This window comes from Ctenocephalides felis, unplaced genomic scaffold (genome assembly GCF_003426905.1).
Source record: "Ctenocephalides felis isolate EL2017-DRISC unplaced genomic scaffold, ASM342690v1 CF-g0.4_SCAFFOLD_01164, whole genome shotgun sequence".
NCBI classification, from domain to species: domain Eukaryota; kingdom Metazoa; phylum Arthropoda; class Insecta; order Siphonaptera; family Pulicidae; genus Ctenocephalides; species Ctenocephalides felis.
The window spans coordinates 11,827-31,179 of record NW_020537318.1 but is presented as its reverse complement, the minus strand read 5'-3'; the positions used below and the strand labels follow the sequence as shown (position 1 = coordinate 31,179).

General features: G+C 28.6%; 1 protein-coding gene across 1 annotated transcript; it reads left to right on the top strand.

Annotated features, from left to right (window-relative positions):
* Positions 1–907: 907 nt before the first annotated feature.
* On the top strand, positions 908–3,028 carry LOC113365630 (transmembrane and TPR repeat-containing protein CG4341-like; the record flags this gene model as incomplete). Its single annotated transcript, XM_026607140.1, has 2 exons — positions 908–1,065; positions 2,855–3,028. Coding segments are annotated over 2 exons (332 nt in total), but the record flags the coding sequence as incomplete, so codon positions are not given.
* Between the last annotated feature and the right edge of the window lie 16,325 nt (positions 3,029–19,353).

Below are 19,353 nucleotides of genomic sequence, written 5' to 3'. Positions count from 1 at the left end.
GCACTCATACAGAACAAAATTAAATAATTAGAATAAATTACGTCAATTCTCACAAGAAATATTAATATGTTTACTTCCGGCACTAAGGGACGACTTAGTGTCCGGTGCCAAGGAACAGACAATTTTGTTCATTTGGTGGTACCTACTAAATTTGGTCAAATATCGCACTACTTTTATTTTTGAATGCCACTAAAATATAAATGCATAAATACACTAGAATTACTTCCATTGATATTTTGGAGACGCCGTTTTTTTGCGTCTAAAACAATAAAGGGTTGCTCTCTCCGTGGCCGTGTACGTCACAGGTGAGTCTTGGCGCATGACCTGTGTGCCCCACGCGCCCCTTTCACTTGCATTTTGAAATAAAAAGATTTATACTTGCTTAAATAATACGTGTTAAATAGAGTGTCCGGCTTTAGGCCGTGCCGTTCGGCGTTATGAGACTTCCCCCTACTCCAAGGTAGCGCATATAAGAAGTTCATAATTCCTATTTTGCAAATAGAAAGTGTTCAAACAAATTTATAAAATCCATTTTAAACATTTAAGAAATGGATTTATTCTGGATTAAATAGAATAATCTCATTGAAAAATTATAATATGATAATTTTTTTGAATAACTAAATTTTTGGTGATAATATTCTATCTACTCTTATGATAGAACTGATGAAATTGTTTATGATTGACTTCATGTTTGTTCTGGAATTTCTAAATGCTTTAGAAAATAAGTTAAAAAATGTGTCTAGTTTTTTGGACAAAACATTAATTTTGCTTGCTCAAAAAATAACAATTTTAATTTCGAATTTAATAAAATATTTATTAGATGGCATAATTTCATAAAAAAGTAAATAAAATAAATAACAAATTATTATGTTGTATTATTATTAAAATGTGTTTCTTTTGTCACCAGGTGAATTCCTATCGATGGTTTCGAGACACGCAGAGGCGTGCGCGGCCAAGGTGCACGCAGCCGAATTGGCCCCTACGGATTACGCACTTGTGGTTGGCGCCGCCACTGCTCTGCGGCTTATGGACCGCAAGTCAGAGGCGGAGTATTGGTATCGACAGGTAATTAATGAAATCGTATTTTGTAAAAGTAATTAAATAGGAAGCATGGCGTATGTTAGTTATATGATGGTATTAAAACCGTAAAATTGCTTATAAATTATTTACTTCTATGAGCATGAGTCTCACCAGATGTTGTGTTTAAGAAAAAACTAATATAGGTATTGGTATTTTCAAAATTGGTGAATAAAATATCAAACAAACTCGGTGGTGGCTAAATTTTGACAACCTAGAAGGACAACTCGCTGCATTCAAGAATTATTATACATATCAATTATGCATAAATTATTATAAATTATTTATTCTTAATTTAAGTACGTTAAGTAATACTTTGAAATAAATATAGACATTAATACTCTGATCGTTCCTTACAATACATTGAGAAAAGGGCCTATATATTATAAAATCATTTTATCCGGATGATTAGATGGCGCAACCATTTATATAGAAATTCATAAAGAATTTAATCAATATATTTTAATAAAAATAGTACCACATTAATTGTGAATTATGTTATAAACATATCATTTTGTTTAGATCATTACAACTGATTATTGTTCTAATTCACTATTGTTATTAATAATTTAGTCCTAAGTTAGGTATGTTAAGTAATACTTTGAGGTAAAGATAGACTCTAATAACTCAATAAAAGATTGAGAGAAACGCTCATATATTATTAAATCAGCTAATCTAGATGACTATTTTATTTGCGTATACTATATAGAAATATAAAAAATAATCATAATACTTCATTGAAAAAAGTACTAAATTAAATGTGAATTATGTTATAAACATATCATTTTGTTTATATTATTACAACTGGTAGTTGTACTAATTCACTATTGTTAATTAGTTATTCCAATTCCAATGAATTCAAATTTATAAATGAGTGTCAAATATTACTGAAAGAAAACGCAGTTTAAGATATTTCAATTGATAAAACTATGCGTAAGTGGCATTTTGCATTTCAGGAATACTTAATTTTCTCGATTACTTGTAAATATCCGACTTGATTATTAAGACGTGGGATTATTAAATGTTCAAATTGCGACCATAACATATTAAAATTTTGTTACCGAAAATAACTTTAAACTTTAACAAATTTTCATAATTGATGCACTTTTCGTTTAAGTATAATATTTTAAAATGTGTACTATTATAATAAGAACTCTATCACCACATAATGTTTCATTAAAAACGCCATGAATTTTCAAAACCGGTTCAGGATTTTTATTTGAAACTTAAACGAAAAATATTGACTACTAATTATATTATAATGAAATCTGAAAATTATTTTGAACATGTTTCTACTGAGTTTTATCCAATACCTATAAAATTTTTGATATCGGTACAGCGGTTTTTTGTTAGAGGTCAAATTTTCACAATTTACACACATAATTATATTATAATAAAACTAAAAAAAATTGCTGAATGAGTCCTTGTCTAGTTTTGTCAAATAGTTAATATATTTTTGATATCGGCGTAGCCGTTTTTGGTAAAACTTTGGCGAAAAGTCAAATTTTTGACTAGCATTTACACACATCATATGAATACACATACAGAACTCATTCTTTAATTTTAATATGGTTTTATCTGTAATAACATGATCGGTATATTTTATTAATCTAAGATGTACAGCCTGGGGAATCTTCAAAAAAAAATGGAATAACGAACTCACTATTTAACTTCAAAGAAAATCAATGTATGAATATACATGAATCATTAAAATAAATTAGTAGATATTTGGAATAAATTTAGACTAATATTCTGATTATTTTTTCTTTTTTTTAAGGCTGTCAATTTGAGGCCCGATGACGCAAGATCTCACACAAACCTCGGTGCAATTTTGCACCTCCAGGGCCGCACCAGTCAAGCGGCCGCAAGTTACCGAGAGGCCCTTCGACTTCAACCCGGAGACCCAACAACCCTGGCAAACCTCGCCAAACTCTCAACGGCGGATGCGTAGTGTTAATATTAGAAAAAAGACAATTCATAAAAATAAAAAGAAAGCTTTATTATCCTACCAGTATATAACGCGAGCCATGTTAAAAAAATATTGAAAAAAATAAAAAATAAGAACCGCTCACTTTACCCGCCCTGTACTATCCCCAAGAAAAAAGCCTGTGTACATTATTGAATCGTCAAGTTTTGTGATTGTGCATTTGTACATATTTATATGTATGCTAAAAAGTGACTGTAAAAATTAAAAGTATAATTGGACATGAGTAAGTGTAAATTTTTATAGATAAAAGTATTACAATTTATTAAATGTGTATATATAAATATATTTATTTAAAAAAATCCATTCAGATGAATATTTAATCAGTATTGATGCATATATTTAATTTAAAAGAAAAACAAAGATACAATGTAATCATGAAATGTATGATAATACATATATATTATTCTATTTCGTCAATGACTTGCTAAAATAATTTTACATGTGTTTTATTTTTTTTTATATTTCAGGTATTTCAGGTATCTTAAATAAAATTTGAATCTGAATTATGTTTTCTCTAAATGTGAATTATACCATGGTTTTGAACTTTGTAGACTTTTGGGGATTTATAGAAGCTGTTCTATGAAACTAAGCTTTAAATTAAATAATTTTGAGATAATCAATAATATATCCATTCAAATAAAAGAGCAGTGTTTCCAACCTTTTTTGCACACCACGCCTCTCTGCCTTAATAGAAACAATTATTGCGTTTTTCCTTAATATTTGCAACAGTTATAAATTATTACAAATACTCAACTGATGTTACAGACTACAAAATGCAATATATTATGTAAAAATATGCATAAAAACTAATTTTCTTGTTAATTTTTAATATCGTTCCAAAAATATTGGATAATTTTTTATAATGGTATTCTGATAACAGATGTACGCGCCCTCTTCAGTACAGCGGGACGCCCCCCTGAGTAGGCGCGCCCACAGATTGGAAACCGCTGAAATAGGGTGTTCTATGACGTAACGGTTAAGCGCACTAACCGTATTGACACGTTGTGTCAATAGGTTGGTTGAGTTCAAGTTTTCTGTGGGCAACAGCGATCCATTTTTTATATATCAAAATATGTTTACTATTGAAAATTGCCAATTTCGAGCACTGCGGTGTAAAATAGCAATAAGAAATCTTTCAAACCTCTATTTCTATGAATCGAATTATTAACCCTTTATTTATTATTATTTACATAAATAATATTTGGCTTTGCTATAATCCATATATAATATTCTGTGCAAACAACAATTAAAAATTATATTTAGCACAGTTGGATCAAGGTATTTTAATTTTTCTAAAAATTTCTAGAAAGTTTCTGAAGTGCCTCGATGCGTGTGTTAGCGACTTTATTCTACTTCTACATATTGAATAAATTAAGTAACGTCTGCGACAAAAATAGTGAAAGCTTGGAGAGAAGGGTATATAAAACACATCAAAATGGTTCGAACAGATAAAAAATGTCATTTGTTCACAATTGAGATTTATATTATTCATTAAATTAGGAAGAAAATGTGTTGTTTTATGTGGTAAGCAGAAGATATTCAAATAATGGCTACAAAAATGACCCTTATAGGTTTTTCCACATATTTTGTGATTGGAAAACACTCTCCAAAAATTTAAGTAAATTATTTAAAAAATGTATTTTTGATATATCGTTCTAATATTTTATGATAAATTGTCAGAACGTGTAGTTTTGAATGGTTTTAAAAATTATGTGAAAATAATTATTTTAGTACTATTTTATACAAAAATGTCTTCGAAAGTTTAGAATTTAAATTTGTTTATGAAAAATTGTTGCGCTAAAATCTTAAACTAGGCGTAAGTGGCATTTTGACTATAAAAAAAACAAGTTATATTACCTTTCCCATAATTTATAACTCATTTATAATTATATATATTATATAATTTAATTAATTTAAGATATTATATTTATAATTTAATAGACACACGTAAAATAGTTCCAATCTAATTTGCAACTGTTATTCGAAACACTTCCAAAAACAAATTTTTATAATTAAATCTCTTTTCGCAGCCGTGCAATATTTTAGGATAATCGTGAAGACCAAAAACAGTTTGTACCATTAGTATCGGAGAAACGGTTCTACTGATCTGTACGAAACATATACAGCTCGATTCCTAACTGATGTCTTTCGAAATTTTTGGATTTTCAAACTCACTTCGAGATTTTCGGCGAAAAAATTGAATTAAACTCTCGTTAATTTTTTTTTCTTTTTCCTTTATTTTTATTATTATTATTATCATTATTATTATTACTATTTTCATTTATTTATTTATTATTATTTTTTTTCGATTCCTTCGTGTCACAGTAGCTCTCTAGCCAATAGAAATTTACCTGCAATTGACAAATTTATTTTAATGTACTGTGGCCAATGCAACAGTAGTTTTCTAATGATATTTAAAAGATATTTTAAAAATAAAAAATATTTCATAGTATTAATATTATTTTTTTTTACTTTGTAAACTAGTTCATTGGTCACTTACTAAACTAATTCAAATTAACTATAACTAAATACTTATATATATATATATATATATATATATATAAATATTCACGCGCGTACAAAAAACATATTTACAATAATTTGTAATGCAAATACAATGTATACAGATAATACAATACAAATATCTATAATATGATATACCGTTCTAACTTATAAATTTAAATTGTACTAATTAAAAAAAATCTCTTTGAAAATTATCTACTTTCATAGTTATTTATGAATAATTGTTGGAGTGAAACGCATTTTTAACTTCCCGTAGGGTATTATAGTAATGGGCCAAAAATCGAAAATATTTCTTTTTTTGCATATTTTTCACGTTTTGAAGGTTTCTGAGAAAAGGTGTGTGTGAGTTATATGTCCGAATTTTTTTCGTCCATATTTTCGGGCGCACGGATCTACCGATTTGAATGGTTCAACTAACACTAGATTCCTATTGATAGGGAGATGCTGATTAGTTTTTGGCAGAGGCAGGTCCAGCCGTTACGAAAATACAAAGCTAAATGTTCAAAAAATGGCAGTTTTGGAAAGAACTAAGCATCCGATTTGAATGATTCAAAGAACTTTCTGCGTGTTTTCACAAACTAATTACTTTTGGGAAAAATTGTTTCAATTTTTTTCTGAATTTCATTTTTATTTCTGTTATAATATACATCAAACCATAATTTCAAATTTGTAATTCATTGAATATAATTCTTATAAATATTAGACAATGCTACAATATTTATAATAATCAAACAAATAATACAACATTTAATACAGTAGTTTTCTAAAATTCTAATTCTAATTCTAACATTTTGTTTTGGTTTGAGATGTTCTAGCAACTTGACATAAGGTATAATGCCATACACCATTAGTTCTTTCTCAAGTTTCTCGTAAAGTTCACTTACTAAGCAGGAAATACTTAGTCAAAACACTATCTTCATGAAGTAAAAACTGTTTTATTTTATTTAATATTCTTTCCGGTGCCATATCTTTTGTATTATTTATATACGAGTAATATGCGATTCCCTTTGTGATTTGCCTGATTTTGTTGCGATCTTAACAAATGTTTGCTCAGTTCGTAATTACAAGAATATTCAGTTCGTTACTCATCATTTTACACTCGCTCATTTATAAATAATTTCCAAAATTTCAGCACACTTGTAATTTAAAACTGGCTGTTCGTTCAAAGAATAGGATGAAGTTTCATATATAAATAATTGAAGTTTAAGCCATAAAAAATGTCCGCTCGGTCCGAGCAAAGTTTCCTCTGTGTAACAAAAAGATCGTCGTCGCGTAGAAACTAGTTTGCTCTAAAATGAAAAACGCGCACATGCATTATGTATTGGCCAACTGGGAAATCCGTTATTTCAAACAGTTGTATAAGATTGCTACGACTAATAAAACTTTTATGGTATCAAAGCATGTTTTGATATTAGTTCAAACCGACTGGGATTTTGGACTCTCTGTATATCGACTTCCGTGTCGTGCGAGCTTTTTAAAAATTGCTAAGCTTTGTTTTGACTATAAAATGATAAAATATGGCGCTTTGCATAAACGCAAACAATTCATTTTTCTGTATTATGTACACAAGAAAACAGAGTAGAACATAGCACTAAAGTATTCGAGTACAAATAATTAAATTTAAAAAAGTGTAGATTTGTGATTTTTTTCATATTTAACTCCCCGTAATGGGCCAAAATTCAAAAATGATTTTTTTTGCATATATTCACGTTTTATAGGATTCTGAACATTTTGACATACCTCAGAAAAAAATGATGTGTGTGCGTATGTGTGGAGACAATTTTTCGTCGACGATTTTGGGCGTAAGGCTTATCTAATTTGAATGGTTCAAAAAACATTCAATTTCTAGTGATAAGAAGACGTGCTCGATAAGAAGATTTTGACGCAGGCAGGTTCAGCGACTTCGGAGATATAGAGCAAGAAATGTTAAAATGTCAGTTTTTAAGAGATCTGATCAACCGATTTGAATGATACAAAAAACAATCGATTCGTAATTATCCGTTGAAGTGGTGATTAGATTTTGCAAAGGCAGATCCCGCCGTTTCGGAGATTAAATAGGCTAGATGTTTATATAGGTTAGAAATAAGCAAAATTTGTGTTTAAAATATTATTTTATATTGTTAATATTGTTTTAAATAATTTAGAATAAATAGAAGGGCCGAGAAACACAAAATTAGATATTGAGCTTTTTATGCCGAATAGTATATTTTATGATTCACACATTTGTTAAGTTAAATAAATAAAATTTTACATGATTTATAAGATGTATACAGTTGTGAACAAAAAATTACTTATACAAATTTCCAGAATATTGTAAAAAAGCCAAATAACTGATAGATATCATAGTCTTGTAGATCATACTAAAATATTACAGCCCTACGACAAGCCGTTTAATTTAAAAAATTCGTCAAAGTTTGCAAAAATAGGTATCGTTTATTTGGCGTTTGTCAAAGTGAAAACTTTCATCAACGTTTTCTCAAAAGCTAGACCGATTTCAAAAATTTTAAAGTCAATCCATGTATTTAGATGTAGATTATCTTTTCTCAGTTTTGTGCGACGATCTGCCGAGCCGTTTCTTTGTAATTTGGAAAAAAAGTATTAATATCTTAGTCCACATTTAAGCTGAATCGATTTTAAAAAATCAAAAACTGTTCGAAAGATATTAGTTGGGGATGATAGGGATTAGTTTAAGATGAAAATTTACCGAGCCGTTTCTTTTAACTGTTGAAAAAAAAAATTAAGTCGATTTTTATGGAACTTTTTTTGGCGATATATATTAAAGTCTTATAGAACTTACTGAAATATTACGGCCTTACAATAAGCAGTTTAATTTCAAAAATTCATCAAAGTTTGAAAAAATGAGTAGTTTTTTTTGACGTTAAAATTAAAATTAGACGATTTTCTTGGTATAACGATAGAGTACTTGATGTTGATTAACATAGTAAATCATGAAGTCCTACGGAAATTGGTTAAATTATAAAAATTATTGACTTTTCAAAATTTGACTTTAAAAAATACTACGAGTAAATACGTTAATATTTGTTCGTTTTCAATTAAGTGTAATAAATCCATTCAGAATAATTTTAATCACTCATAAATTAATTTATTTTTTATTGATTAAGTCGATTACACATATTGGAAAGTTCATGTAGTTTGCTTCAAGGAAAAGTACCAATACCAACTAGTTAGTTACTAGCCCGGTTAAAAATATGCATCCTATATCATATTCCAAATATTGGTTCATGGTTCGATGTTTAAAATTCTAGTGATCCGCTTATTGAATAGTTCCATATTTGCATTTTACGCAAATTATTTTATTCAACTTGTTCTGCTTCCATGTACAATATTTTAACAGAGCCACTTCGAAAGCCCTACAACATGTAACAATAGATGCAAACTCATAGATGTAAAAACACGTTCCTGTATCAAAAATTAAAATTGGAGGCTCTTCCTGCGTATGAAAAATTTTACATTTGCATTCCAATTCAAAAAATGCTTTTTTAGCTGTTGCATGGAACACAATTCTATTAGTCGAATAATAATACTTGATTAGGATGCCCTAGACGTGAATTAACAAGCAATATAAATGCAAATTTACCGATCGTCATGCGATGCATCAAATTTTCCGCGGATGGAAAATGCTCGAACATAGTTGCACGATGCAACAAATTAAGTGGCGACGAACAGGGTTTTGAATTATTATTTTGAACTTTTTTTAATAACTATTTGTTGTTTATTAAAGTATATATTGAATATAATATTTTTATATTGATATTGATAGATTAGTCTTGGACTATAAGAAACTATATATAATAGCTTCAGTAGTATATTAATAGAAGTAACTAGTTAACTTTCCAAAAGAGAAGTTTATGTTTTCATCAAAAACTTTGATTCGCACATTTTATGTTTTCACGAGTTTCAAGCCATTTTAAATCGAATGAGAGAAAGAGTATGCGTGTGTATGTGTGTGTGTGTGAATAGATTTTTTATCATAAATCGACGTTTTCTCAACAACGGCTGAACCGATTTAAAAAATTTAAAAGCCATGTGATGTATCTCGATGAGGACTCACGTTTATCAATTTTGCACGACAATCAGCCAAGCCCATACTTTGTAAATGGCAGAAAAGTGAAAAAAATTTTGTCCACGTTTTAGCCCGCAATTCTGAATCGATTTAAAAAAAATAAAAAAAGAGTGCACGTAAGGTTCACAAGCGATTCAAGTATAACTTATTTGTTACTGTACAAGATGGCATTTAAGTAAAAATAAATACATCATGCAACAATTTTGAATAATGGTTATTAGTAATATACTCGTGATGCACACATTTATTAGTGTCAACCATTATACACATTTATATAATGATAAATTATAAATTATATATTTGTAATAGCATTAAAAATATGGCTAATATTTAAAAATAATAATGTAAATAATGTCATACTTCAAATATGACATGATGCGTTTGTCATTGTAATTGAAAAATTTTCTAATGAACTTTCATTAGAAAAATGAAGTAATTGCTAATTAATTACTTCTATAATATTCACACAGAGGATTATGTTAAACAACGCCTAAACAAATATTGTTTTCGCAACTTCACTCATCATGTAATAATTGTGTTTGAAGAAGATTAACATCCATTCATTGATTTTTTTTTTTTTGTTACAATTTATTTTTGTTAATCAAGAATTCATTGATTGATGGTATTTTTTTACATTTTCGCTGGCGATATAATCTCATTCTTTGAACAGCTGTAATATATGTTTTGCCTAAAAAATATTTTCCATTTCATTAACTTCAAAGATTTATAGAAACTACGCATAACATAGAAATAATTTCTAATCAATAAACTTACGTTTAGTTTACGGCACAAATGTTTAATTTGTTTTATTCTTTTCATTATAATTATTTACGGGGGACACGGTAAAATATTCTTCTGATTTAGGCATTTTACATTAAATCAAGATTTGTACTACGATGTAACTTTAAAATGTTTTTTATCTATGCCGATTTCCTTGTTGATATCGGTACGCATACAACGTTGACGCCGATGCGCATACAAAGACAGATCTCTATTCACATACGCGACGACTCATCACAATCGACCCGTATAGAAATGATATCATCGAGAGCGAATGAAGAATCATTGGCACGCGACTCTTAACCTATCTTATCTTATCTGCCGTAACGCACTTCCGTTGCATTTGTACGGATTTACACCCTAGACACACTCGTCATACTTTTAAATCATAAGTTAAAATAATGATTTGCTCCTTGTTAAAATTTTTGTGAGCGCAAAGGAAACCCATAACTAACATTAGAAAAAATGTCATTCACAATTATTTTTCAGAATTAATTGATATTAGACTAAATTTTCGGATCGATTCAATGTAAAAGTCAAAATTGATGCATGTACGAAACGAGCAAAGTCAAAGTCTTTTCCTCGGTTTCATATGAATTAATTATTAGCTTTCCGTTCGAATAGTTGGCAGCAGATAGGACAGAAATTACGAAATGACGGTCGGGTTAAGTTTTGGGTTTGCGAAGCCGGAAAACCAATTTCAAAGTTTACGAGCAAACGGGGCAATCGTAAAACAGTAAAGAATGTTCTCAAACAATAAAACTCCAGCAGGTTACCGCGGAATAATAAAATATATCATAAATCATTTACGCGCTGTCCGGCTACAGCAACCTACTCTCACTACATTTGCAAATCGTTATCAATAACGATCAAATTTCTAATCGTTATTAATAATAAGATAAAGACAATATGATCTGTTTGATTTACTTGCTATATTTTGGCAAATATTAGGCTGTTCCTAAAATGATGTACATGGTCGCTTGGACGAGTTTTTAGAACGCAAATATTCCAATGATTAATGGAAAAGAGTAAAATGAGCTAGATGTGTTTAATTGGTCTATGTTCTAACATTTGCACATTAGCATTTTTTGCACAATTAGCTTCGTATCTCCAAAATGGCCATTGCCTAAAACTAATCACCAATTCTCGATTTTTATTTTCTGCATTCTTTGCCCCGTATCTCCTAAACGGCTGGACCTGCCTTTGCTAAAAACTATTCATTATCGAATCATTTAAATCGGTTAATTCGCGCTCCCGATATCGTAGATGAAAAATTGTATCCAAACAGATGTACACATACATACTAGGGTTTATAAAAAAACCGACATTTCAGAAAACCGGTTTTCGAATTTTAATTTTACTAAAAAAACGATTTTAACCGGTTTTCGAATTTATATTGAAAATAAATTTTTGCTCGAATATTCTGTAATTTATCCGCAAATTTAGTGTAATTTAGAATAGTATTTGACAGAATTTATTTATTGTTCAATTTCATAGATAGTAAACAAAATTTTTTTAATTTTAATTAGTAGACAAAACAATAATAGTTTAGCTTGATTAAAGAACTTTGAAAATAATTATTCGTTATTCATGCATCATTTTCACATATAAGAAAATATTTTTATGATAGTGAAAGAAAAGTTTTCGAATAAATAAAAATAATACATTTTTAAATAAAAAATATAGAGTAGAGGAAGTTACTTCTTCAAGAAGAAGTCACACGGATTTAAATTAATATACACGCTGGTATAAAAATCTAAATTGTTATATACAAAACCTTACTGGTAACCATTGCAGACTGATAAGATATCAAATGCATGAATGAAAAATGTAACGATATGATTTCAAAAATCTTAACGCTTTCATCTATCTTTTATATTTGGCTATATTTGTCATTTTCCATTTATACACTAAAAAGCCGGTTTTTGAATTCCATAATTTTTGCCAAAAAACCGGTTTTTGAAAACCGACAAACCCTAATACATACGGCTATTTTTTTTTTGTAAGTTATTGAGTAAAAATTTATGATAAATAGTTTATTGTTTAGTTAGTTAACTAAATTGGATATAATGTTATCAAATTATTATTAAACTACTGGGGCGCATGGCATCGTGCCTTAAGGCAATTTGCTGGAACTTCCCGTACTAAAAATTATATTTTTTAAAAAGATTAACATTTTTGAAAAAAATTTACTCTGAAAAAATTAGATTTTTGAGAAACTATAAATTTTTGACAAAAATTTACTTTTTTTTGAAAAAAAAGGCTTTTTGAAGAAAAAATTATTTTGAAATATTTTGGAAATTCTGAACTTTTCTTTTCAAAGCAATCGTACTGCTTTAACTGCATAAAGACAAAATATCGAAGCTCGTAAGCGCCGCGTCGCCTTCCAAAGAATAAACATTGGTACGCAACCCATAGGAATGTAAACAAAATTTATACTTATTATTAAAATCTCTATAAAATATCTAATAATTTGATGTGCATATGTCTAATGATTATTTTTGACCGCCATATGGCATTTTTTTACTTTTGTTACTAAATCTCCGAAACCGCTAGACCTCCCTTTATAAAAATTTGATCAGTTCTTCATCCCGTCAATACAAGTAAAATGTTTTTTTGAATTTTTAAAATCGGACGCTTCGTTCTCTTGAAAAACGTGTTACCGTTTTGGCATTTTTTGCCCCATATCTTCGGAACGGCTAGACCTGCCTCCCCAAAAACTAATCAGCACGTCTCCTTATCAGTTTGAATCGAATGTTTTTTGAATTATTTAAATCGGTTGATCGGTGTTCCCGAAATCGTCGACGAAAATTTGTATTCGCACACACACACACATACATCCATCTTTTCTAAGGTATGCCAAAATATTCAGAAACCTTTAAAGCGTAAATATATATAAGAATTTTCATTTTCGATTTTTTTGCGATTACTATAACTTGCCCTACGAGAAGTTAAAAAGTATAGAGTCTGATCAATAAATAGAAGGTAGGGCGGGGCACACATGATAAGTAAAAAAACAAGTAAGTAAGTATCGAACTATGCTCATTGTCAGCAAAATTCCGTGTCAAATATGTTTTGTAACTAATTTTTTAAAATTAGTCATCGTCTCTTTCTGCTCCTTGCGTGGGGTGAAATGAGACAGCCAGAAGACAAACAGTTATTTTGTTTTACTTTAAATTTCAAATAATAATTTTGATCTTGTTTTTGTAAAAAAAATCTGGTATTTTGCGAAAATTAATCATCAGCATAGATTGGAAAACAATTAATTGAACTTATATTTTGTGAAATTGCTTTTTTAAATCTGATCTAGTTTTTTGCAGTATAGTGGTTTAGTTGATCCTTTCTAACCAACCACATGTAAGCTTTTTTACATGTTATGTAGAAAAAACTTGATTATGACTGAAATATAAGAATCTAAATTATATAATAAATGACGTATAGTTATCATAAACTGAATAAAAAAAGTTTTTTTTTTTGTTATTTGGCTTCGCTTACTCTGAGCATTCAGCCACCTACAATATTTATTTATATTCTATACTAATTTTACATCATATTCAATCCATATATAAAGATTCGTCTATTTTTCTTATATGATATACTTTCTTTCAACTTATCTTCTTCACATAAATCCTATTCTTCTACATAGTTTAACTTATCTTCATTCTTCTCTTTATTATCTTCTTACTTCTTTCCACTATTTAATTTTTATTTTCAATTCTAATTCAATTTCTATAAATTCTAATACCTTATACATTCTAATCATTTTTTCACATACATCTTACAATTGAAATTCACATACATTCTGATATTTTTCATTTGTAAGCGCCAGGGACCGAACCAACGATCTCCGACATGTGAGTCGAACATGCTACCTCTGAGCTATGTCTGCCACAATAAAAAAGTTCAAAACCAATAAAACATCCTAAATAAAAAACTTTTGTTATTAATATTCATATATGACCATTTATTTTCTTATAATGACGTCGTACGATGATGACTCATTCCCAATCTTTTGCTTTCTACTTTAAAATAGTAAGACTGAATTTTTTTAAACTGTTTTTTAGATAATTGTGCTAGATCTTTGTACGCGCAGATTTGTATTCCTGGCCTTACCCTGCTCTATAAATTAAGGACTTTAAACATAAATTACTATTAAAAATTATGTTACAGAAATAACAAAACATTCCCCAAATGTTGCAGCACTACAGTAACGACAATTGCTGTAATTATATTTACAAATAATTGGTTTAAAATTTATTTTAAAGCATATGGATATATCCATAATATATTGTATGCCATCATACATATTCAGTATAATGTGTAACATTAATTTTCTTATAAACATTATCATTGTCATATTGTGGAAGAAAATAAAAAAAGTATGAATATTCAAGTTCATTCCCAGATAGTTCTTTTTTAAAAACAAACAGTTAATTGTTAAAATTCCTATATCTCGGTTCAATGGGAACCCGCAGCTGACCAAATTCAAAAATACAAAAATCTCATGCATAGCTAGTCAACTGTGTTTTTTATTGCGTATATCTGCATAGTGGAATATTGATGAAAAACAAATAGCATTGTACTGAAATGCTAAACTTTTCATTCATATAAAATACGAGGACGGGTATGAAATATTGGAAAATTGTAGGCATTAAAATTAATACCCGCAACACGGGAATGTTATACCGAACAGCATAATCATGGTATTAAATCTGTGGCATTGTGAAATTCGACGTTTTGATTATTCAAATATTAGAACGTACACAATTTACTCTTTTAACCGAAAAGCAATATAACCACATTGCAATTTATATTAATTGCAATTAACATAGCTTTAGTAAAAATTGATTTTAATTACAAATAATTTACATGTTACAGACAGTGCATATAAAACTAGTGTAATCTGACTCTGTGGAATTTTCGAAGTTACATAAACGATTGTTGATTTACAACTTCAAATAAAACCATTGTCCTTACTAAAAAAACAAAATGATGACAGATTTATTAACTTACCGAAGGAGATTTTGCAATTTGCTAATTTTTGATTTCTCGACGCTTCAAGCCATTCTGAATCGGATGAGAACAAATTTGGAAAAAACTATGCGTGTGTGTGTGTAAACAGATTCTTTACCTCAAATCGACTTTTCCTCAAAAACGGCTGGAAGGTTTAAAAAAACTTAAAAGCCATTCGATTTATCTCGATGAGGACTGTCGTTTCTCAGTTTTGTGCGACGACCAGTCCCCAGCCATTTCTTAATAATTACGGGACAAGTGAAAAATGTTTGTCCACGTTTTAGGCAAAAATTCCGATTCGATCTTAAATCTATATTATATTCAGAAACTAGTAGAAAGATTAGTTTTAGACAAAGATCGGCCGAGCCAAAAAATCAATTTTTTTGTTTGTGTCAACATTTTTGTGTCTGATTTAGAATTTTTTGTTGTGCTCCGATTTGCATACAATTTTGGAATTAAGTTCATCTTACCCTCAAGTTCAAAAGTTAAAACAATTCTGACTCTATGTTCGAAACAATGTTTTTCCATATTCAATTGTGTTTAAATTTCATTAAAGTTAAAATTTTCGTCGATTTACAAAAGTGATAATAGTAATAATTGAACAACAAAATAAGAAACATTTCAAAAAGTTAATAGAGAAAACAGTAAAAATTAGTTATACAATCAAAAAGTAGAATCACTTTAATGGAGATTTAGTGAAAAATAAATTCGAATTGAAAAAAATTCAATAATGATTACTTCATATTAATTTATCTGACTCACATATAAAAGCACAGTAATAAAAAAAAATAGCTATACTATTTAGATACATTTTTATCAACTAAAATCGTTGACATCTTCGATAAGTTCATCTATAATGTCTCTTATGAATCTTTTTATTCAAGGCTGATTAAAATAAGTGTAAGGACATTAAATCTCTTACGTAGCAAAATTTGTGGAATACCTATTCAAAAATGTGTTTTTATCTCATAATTTCGAAAAGTTTAGTTTAAAACCCAGGATAAAAATGTGTGTGAATGCATGATTATCAATCTAACTCAATATGGGATTAGTATTGAAATTATTATGAAGGCAAAGACCAATGAGTCTTAGCTAATAAATATTATATATTTCCTTATGAATGTCAGTAATTACAAGTAATAAACAAAAAGATAATGTTATTTTTCCAATTCACAGCAATAATTTTGCAATGTGCAGCTCTAGCCTTATTGCCAGTTAATTACTGCTACATATTTTTCAATTATATTAATATTACATTCAAATATTTAGCAATTATCATGCATGATTGTAAAATTGGAATCTATAGAAGGTGAAATATTATTTTAATGTAAATGTAGTGTGAGTTTATAAATTGGCTCAAATACTATAAACGTAACAATTTTTTAGAAATTCAATTCGTAGGTATAAATTCTATATTAATTAGTAAGACATGTTCAGATCATTCTCGACTTTATTCTTTAAATTTAATAGTACAAGCAATGATAGTATAAAAAATGACAAAATTAATTTTGACCTTATTTTTTTTTTTGAAAACTAATAGAATTAGTAAAATTATTATTTTTAAATTTTAATAAATATTTCATCAAAATTATGATCATATTATTGCCTTTGTCACCATTTTGTATGTATATAGGACTTATTTTAGTATATTTCATTAACTCAGTGTTATGTCTTAAAGTTTAAGGATGAACTATTAAGAGCAAAGAAATTTTATGATTGGTTAAACTTTGGACAAAATATATTTTTAGTAACTATTAATATGAATTTTGAGACAAAAACTTGAATCTTTCCAGATGATAAGTACAGATGATAAATATGATTTTGCCTTATTTTAAAATACTTTAACTGCCAAATTTAAAAGTGCTAAAACACGCTGATATGCACTTATTATGCAGTATAATATTATGGTATATTTATTTATTATGTAAAATGTGATTATCATTAAATCGATACGATACACAAAATTAGTTACATAAAGCTAATTACATCCACTAGTAATAGCGGCTAGGTAAAACATAAAATTACTAACCAAAATAATTATAAATTCAGCATTATATATTTACATAACTAATACGTTACTACAATTTGATTATAATCGACAAATGGGTTTAAATTGTAATGCATTAAACATAGTTGGTAAATAAAAGACTCTTATCTCAGTTTATATGTTATTGGTCCGTATAAAAGTCTGTCCGAGTCTGGTATAGTTTCAATAATTCATAACACTTTTCAATGCGAAAACTTACTCCAACGATTTGTAACATCAAAACGATTTCCACTTTGTTGAAAACAAATATATTTTTATTGATTGAAAATATAAAATTGAGAGATATGTTTTTATAGTCAAGTTTAGCTAGATAGAGCGATTATTTCACTACCAGAAACTAACTGAAAATCATAAATGATATTGATAAACATCTCACTCAATTTTTAAATATTAATGCTGAAGCTATTGTAAAATATCAAATATTTATATGTATATTATATTTATATCCATCAATAATGAGTTCTTAGGCATAGTCTGACTGACTATTTCAATAGCTTAACCAGTGTAGCGCATGGCATCGTGCCTTAAGGCAAATTGCTGGTACTTCTCGTACCAATTTTTTTCTTTTAAAAATTAAGATTTTTGAAAAAAAATTACTCTGAAAAAATTAGATTTTTGAGAAACTATAAATTTTTAACAAAAATTTACTTTGTTTTAAAAAAAACAAACTTTTTGAAAAAAAAATTATTTTGAAATCTTTTGGAAATTCTGAACTTTTTTTCAAAGCAATCATACTGCTTTAACTGCATAGAGACAAAATATCAAAGCGCGTAAGCGCCGCATCGCCGTCTGACGGATAAACATTGGTACGGAACCCAAAGGCATGTAAACAAAATTTATACTTATTGTTAAATATTGTCTCTATAAAATATCTGATAATTTGTTGTGCATATGTGTAATGATCATTTTTGACCGCCAAATGGCATTTTTTTTTAGTTTTTTTACTGGATCTCCGAAACCGCTGGACCTGCCTTCATGAAAATTTGTACTCAGTACTTCGTCTTGTCAATACAAGTAAAATGTTTTTTGAATTATTTAAATCGGACGCTCCGTTCTCTTAAAAACTGAGTTACCGTTTTTGGCACTTTTTGCCCCGTATCTTCGGAACGGCTAGACCTACCTTTGTCAAAAACTAATCAGCACGTCTCCTTATCAATACAAATCAAATGTTTTTTGAATTATTCAAATCGGTTGATCCGTCTTCACAAAATCGTCGACGAAAATTTGAATTTGAGGAAGTTTGAATCCAGTCCCCCTACCAAAATGAAAGAAAAAAAGCAAGAAGGAAAAAAATGGCAGCTACTTTTAAAAAAAAGTAGCAAAAAAGGGCCTTTTTTGGGACGAGAAGTTTCGCAAATTTTTTTTGCGTAATGTTATGAAGTTGTTTGATGTAGGGGGACTAGATATTGCAGTGGTGAACAAATTAAAAAAAAATGCAAGTTGATCCGACTTGTTTTTTTTAATTTGTGGCACCGCATTGAAAAAAGTCAATTTGAGAAAAACGTATTTAAGGTTTTTGATATAATGTACTAAATACACCATTTAATTTAATGTACGAAATACACCATGGTGTTCAAAGATGCTGACACATTAAAAAGGTCATGTGCATGAGGTATTATAATGAAAAAGAGGCAGCTGGCATACAATAGCTCGCGGGTCGATAAAAAAAACGCTTTCAGAGGATCATACGTATAGAGATATATATATATATATCTATAACTTCGTCAAAAAAAATAGATAATGAGATAATTTTTTTTTAAATAATTTTAAGGTTTTTAGCTCTCATAATATCAAAAAATCTCAAAACCAAAACAAAAAAAAATAAAAAAAGTACAACCCCCT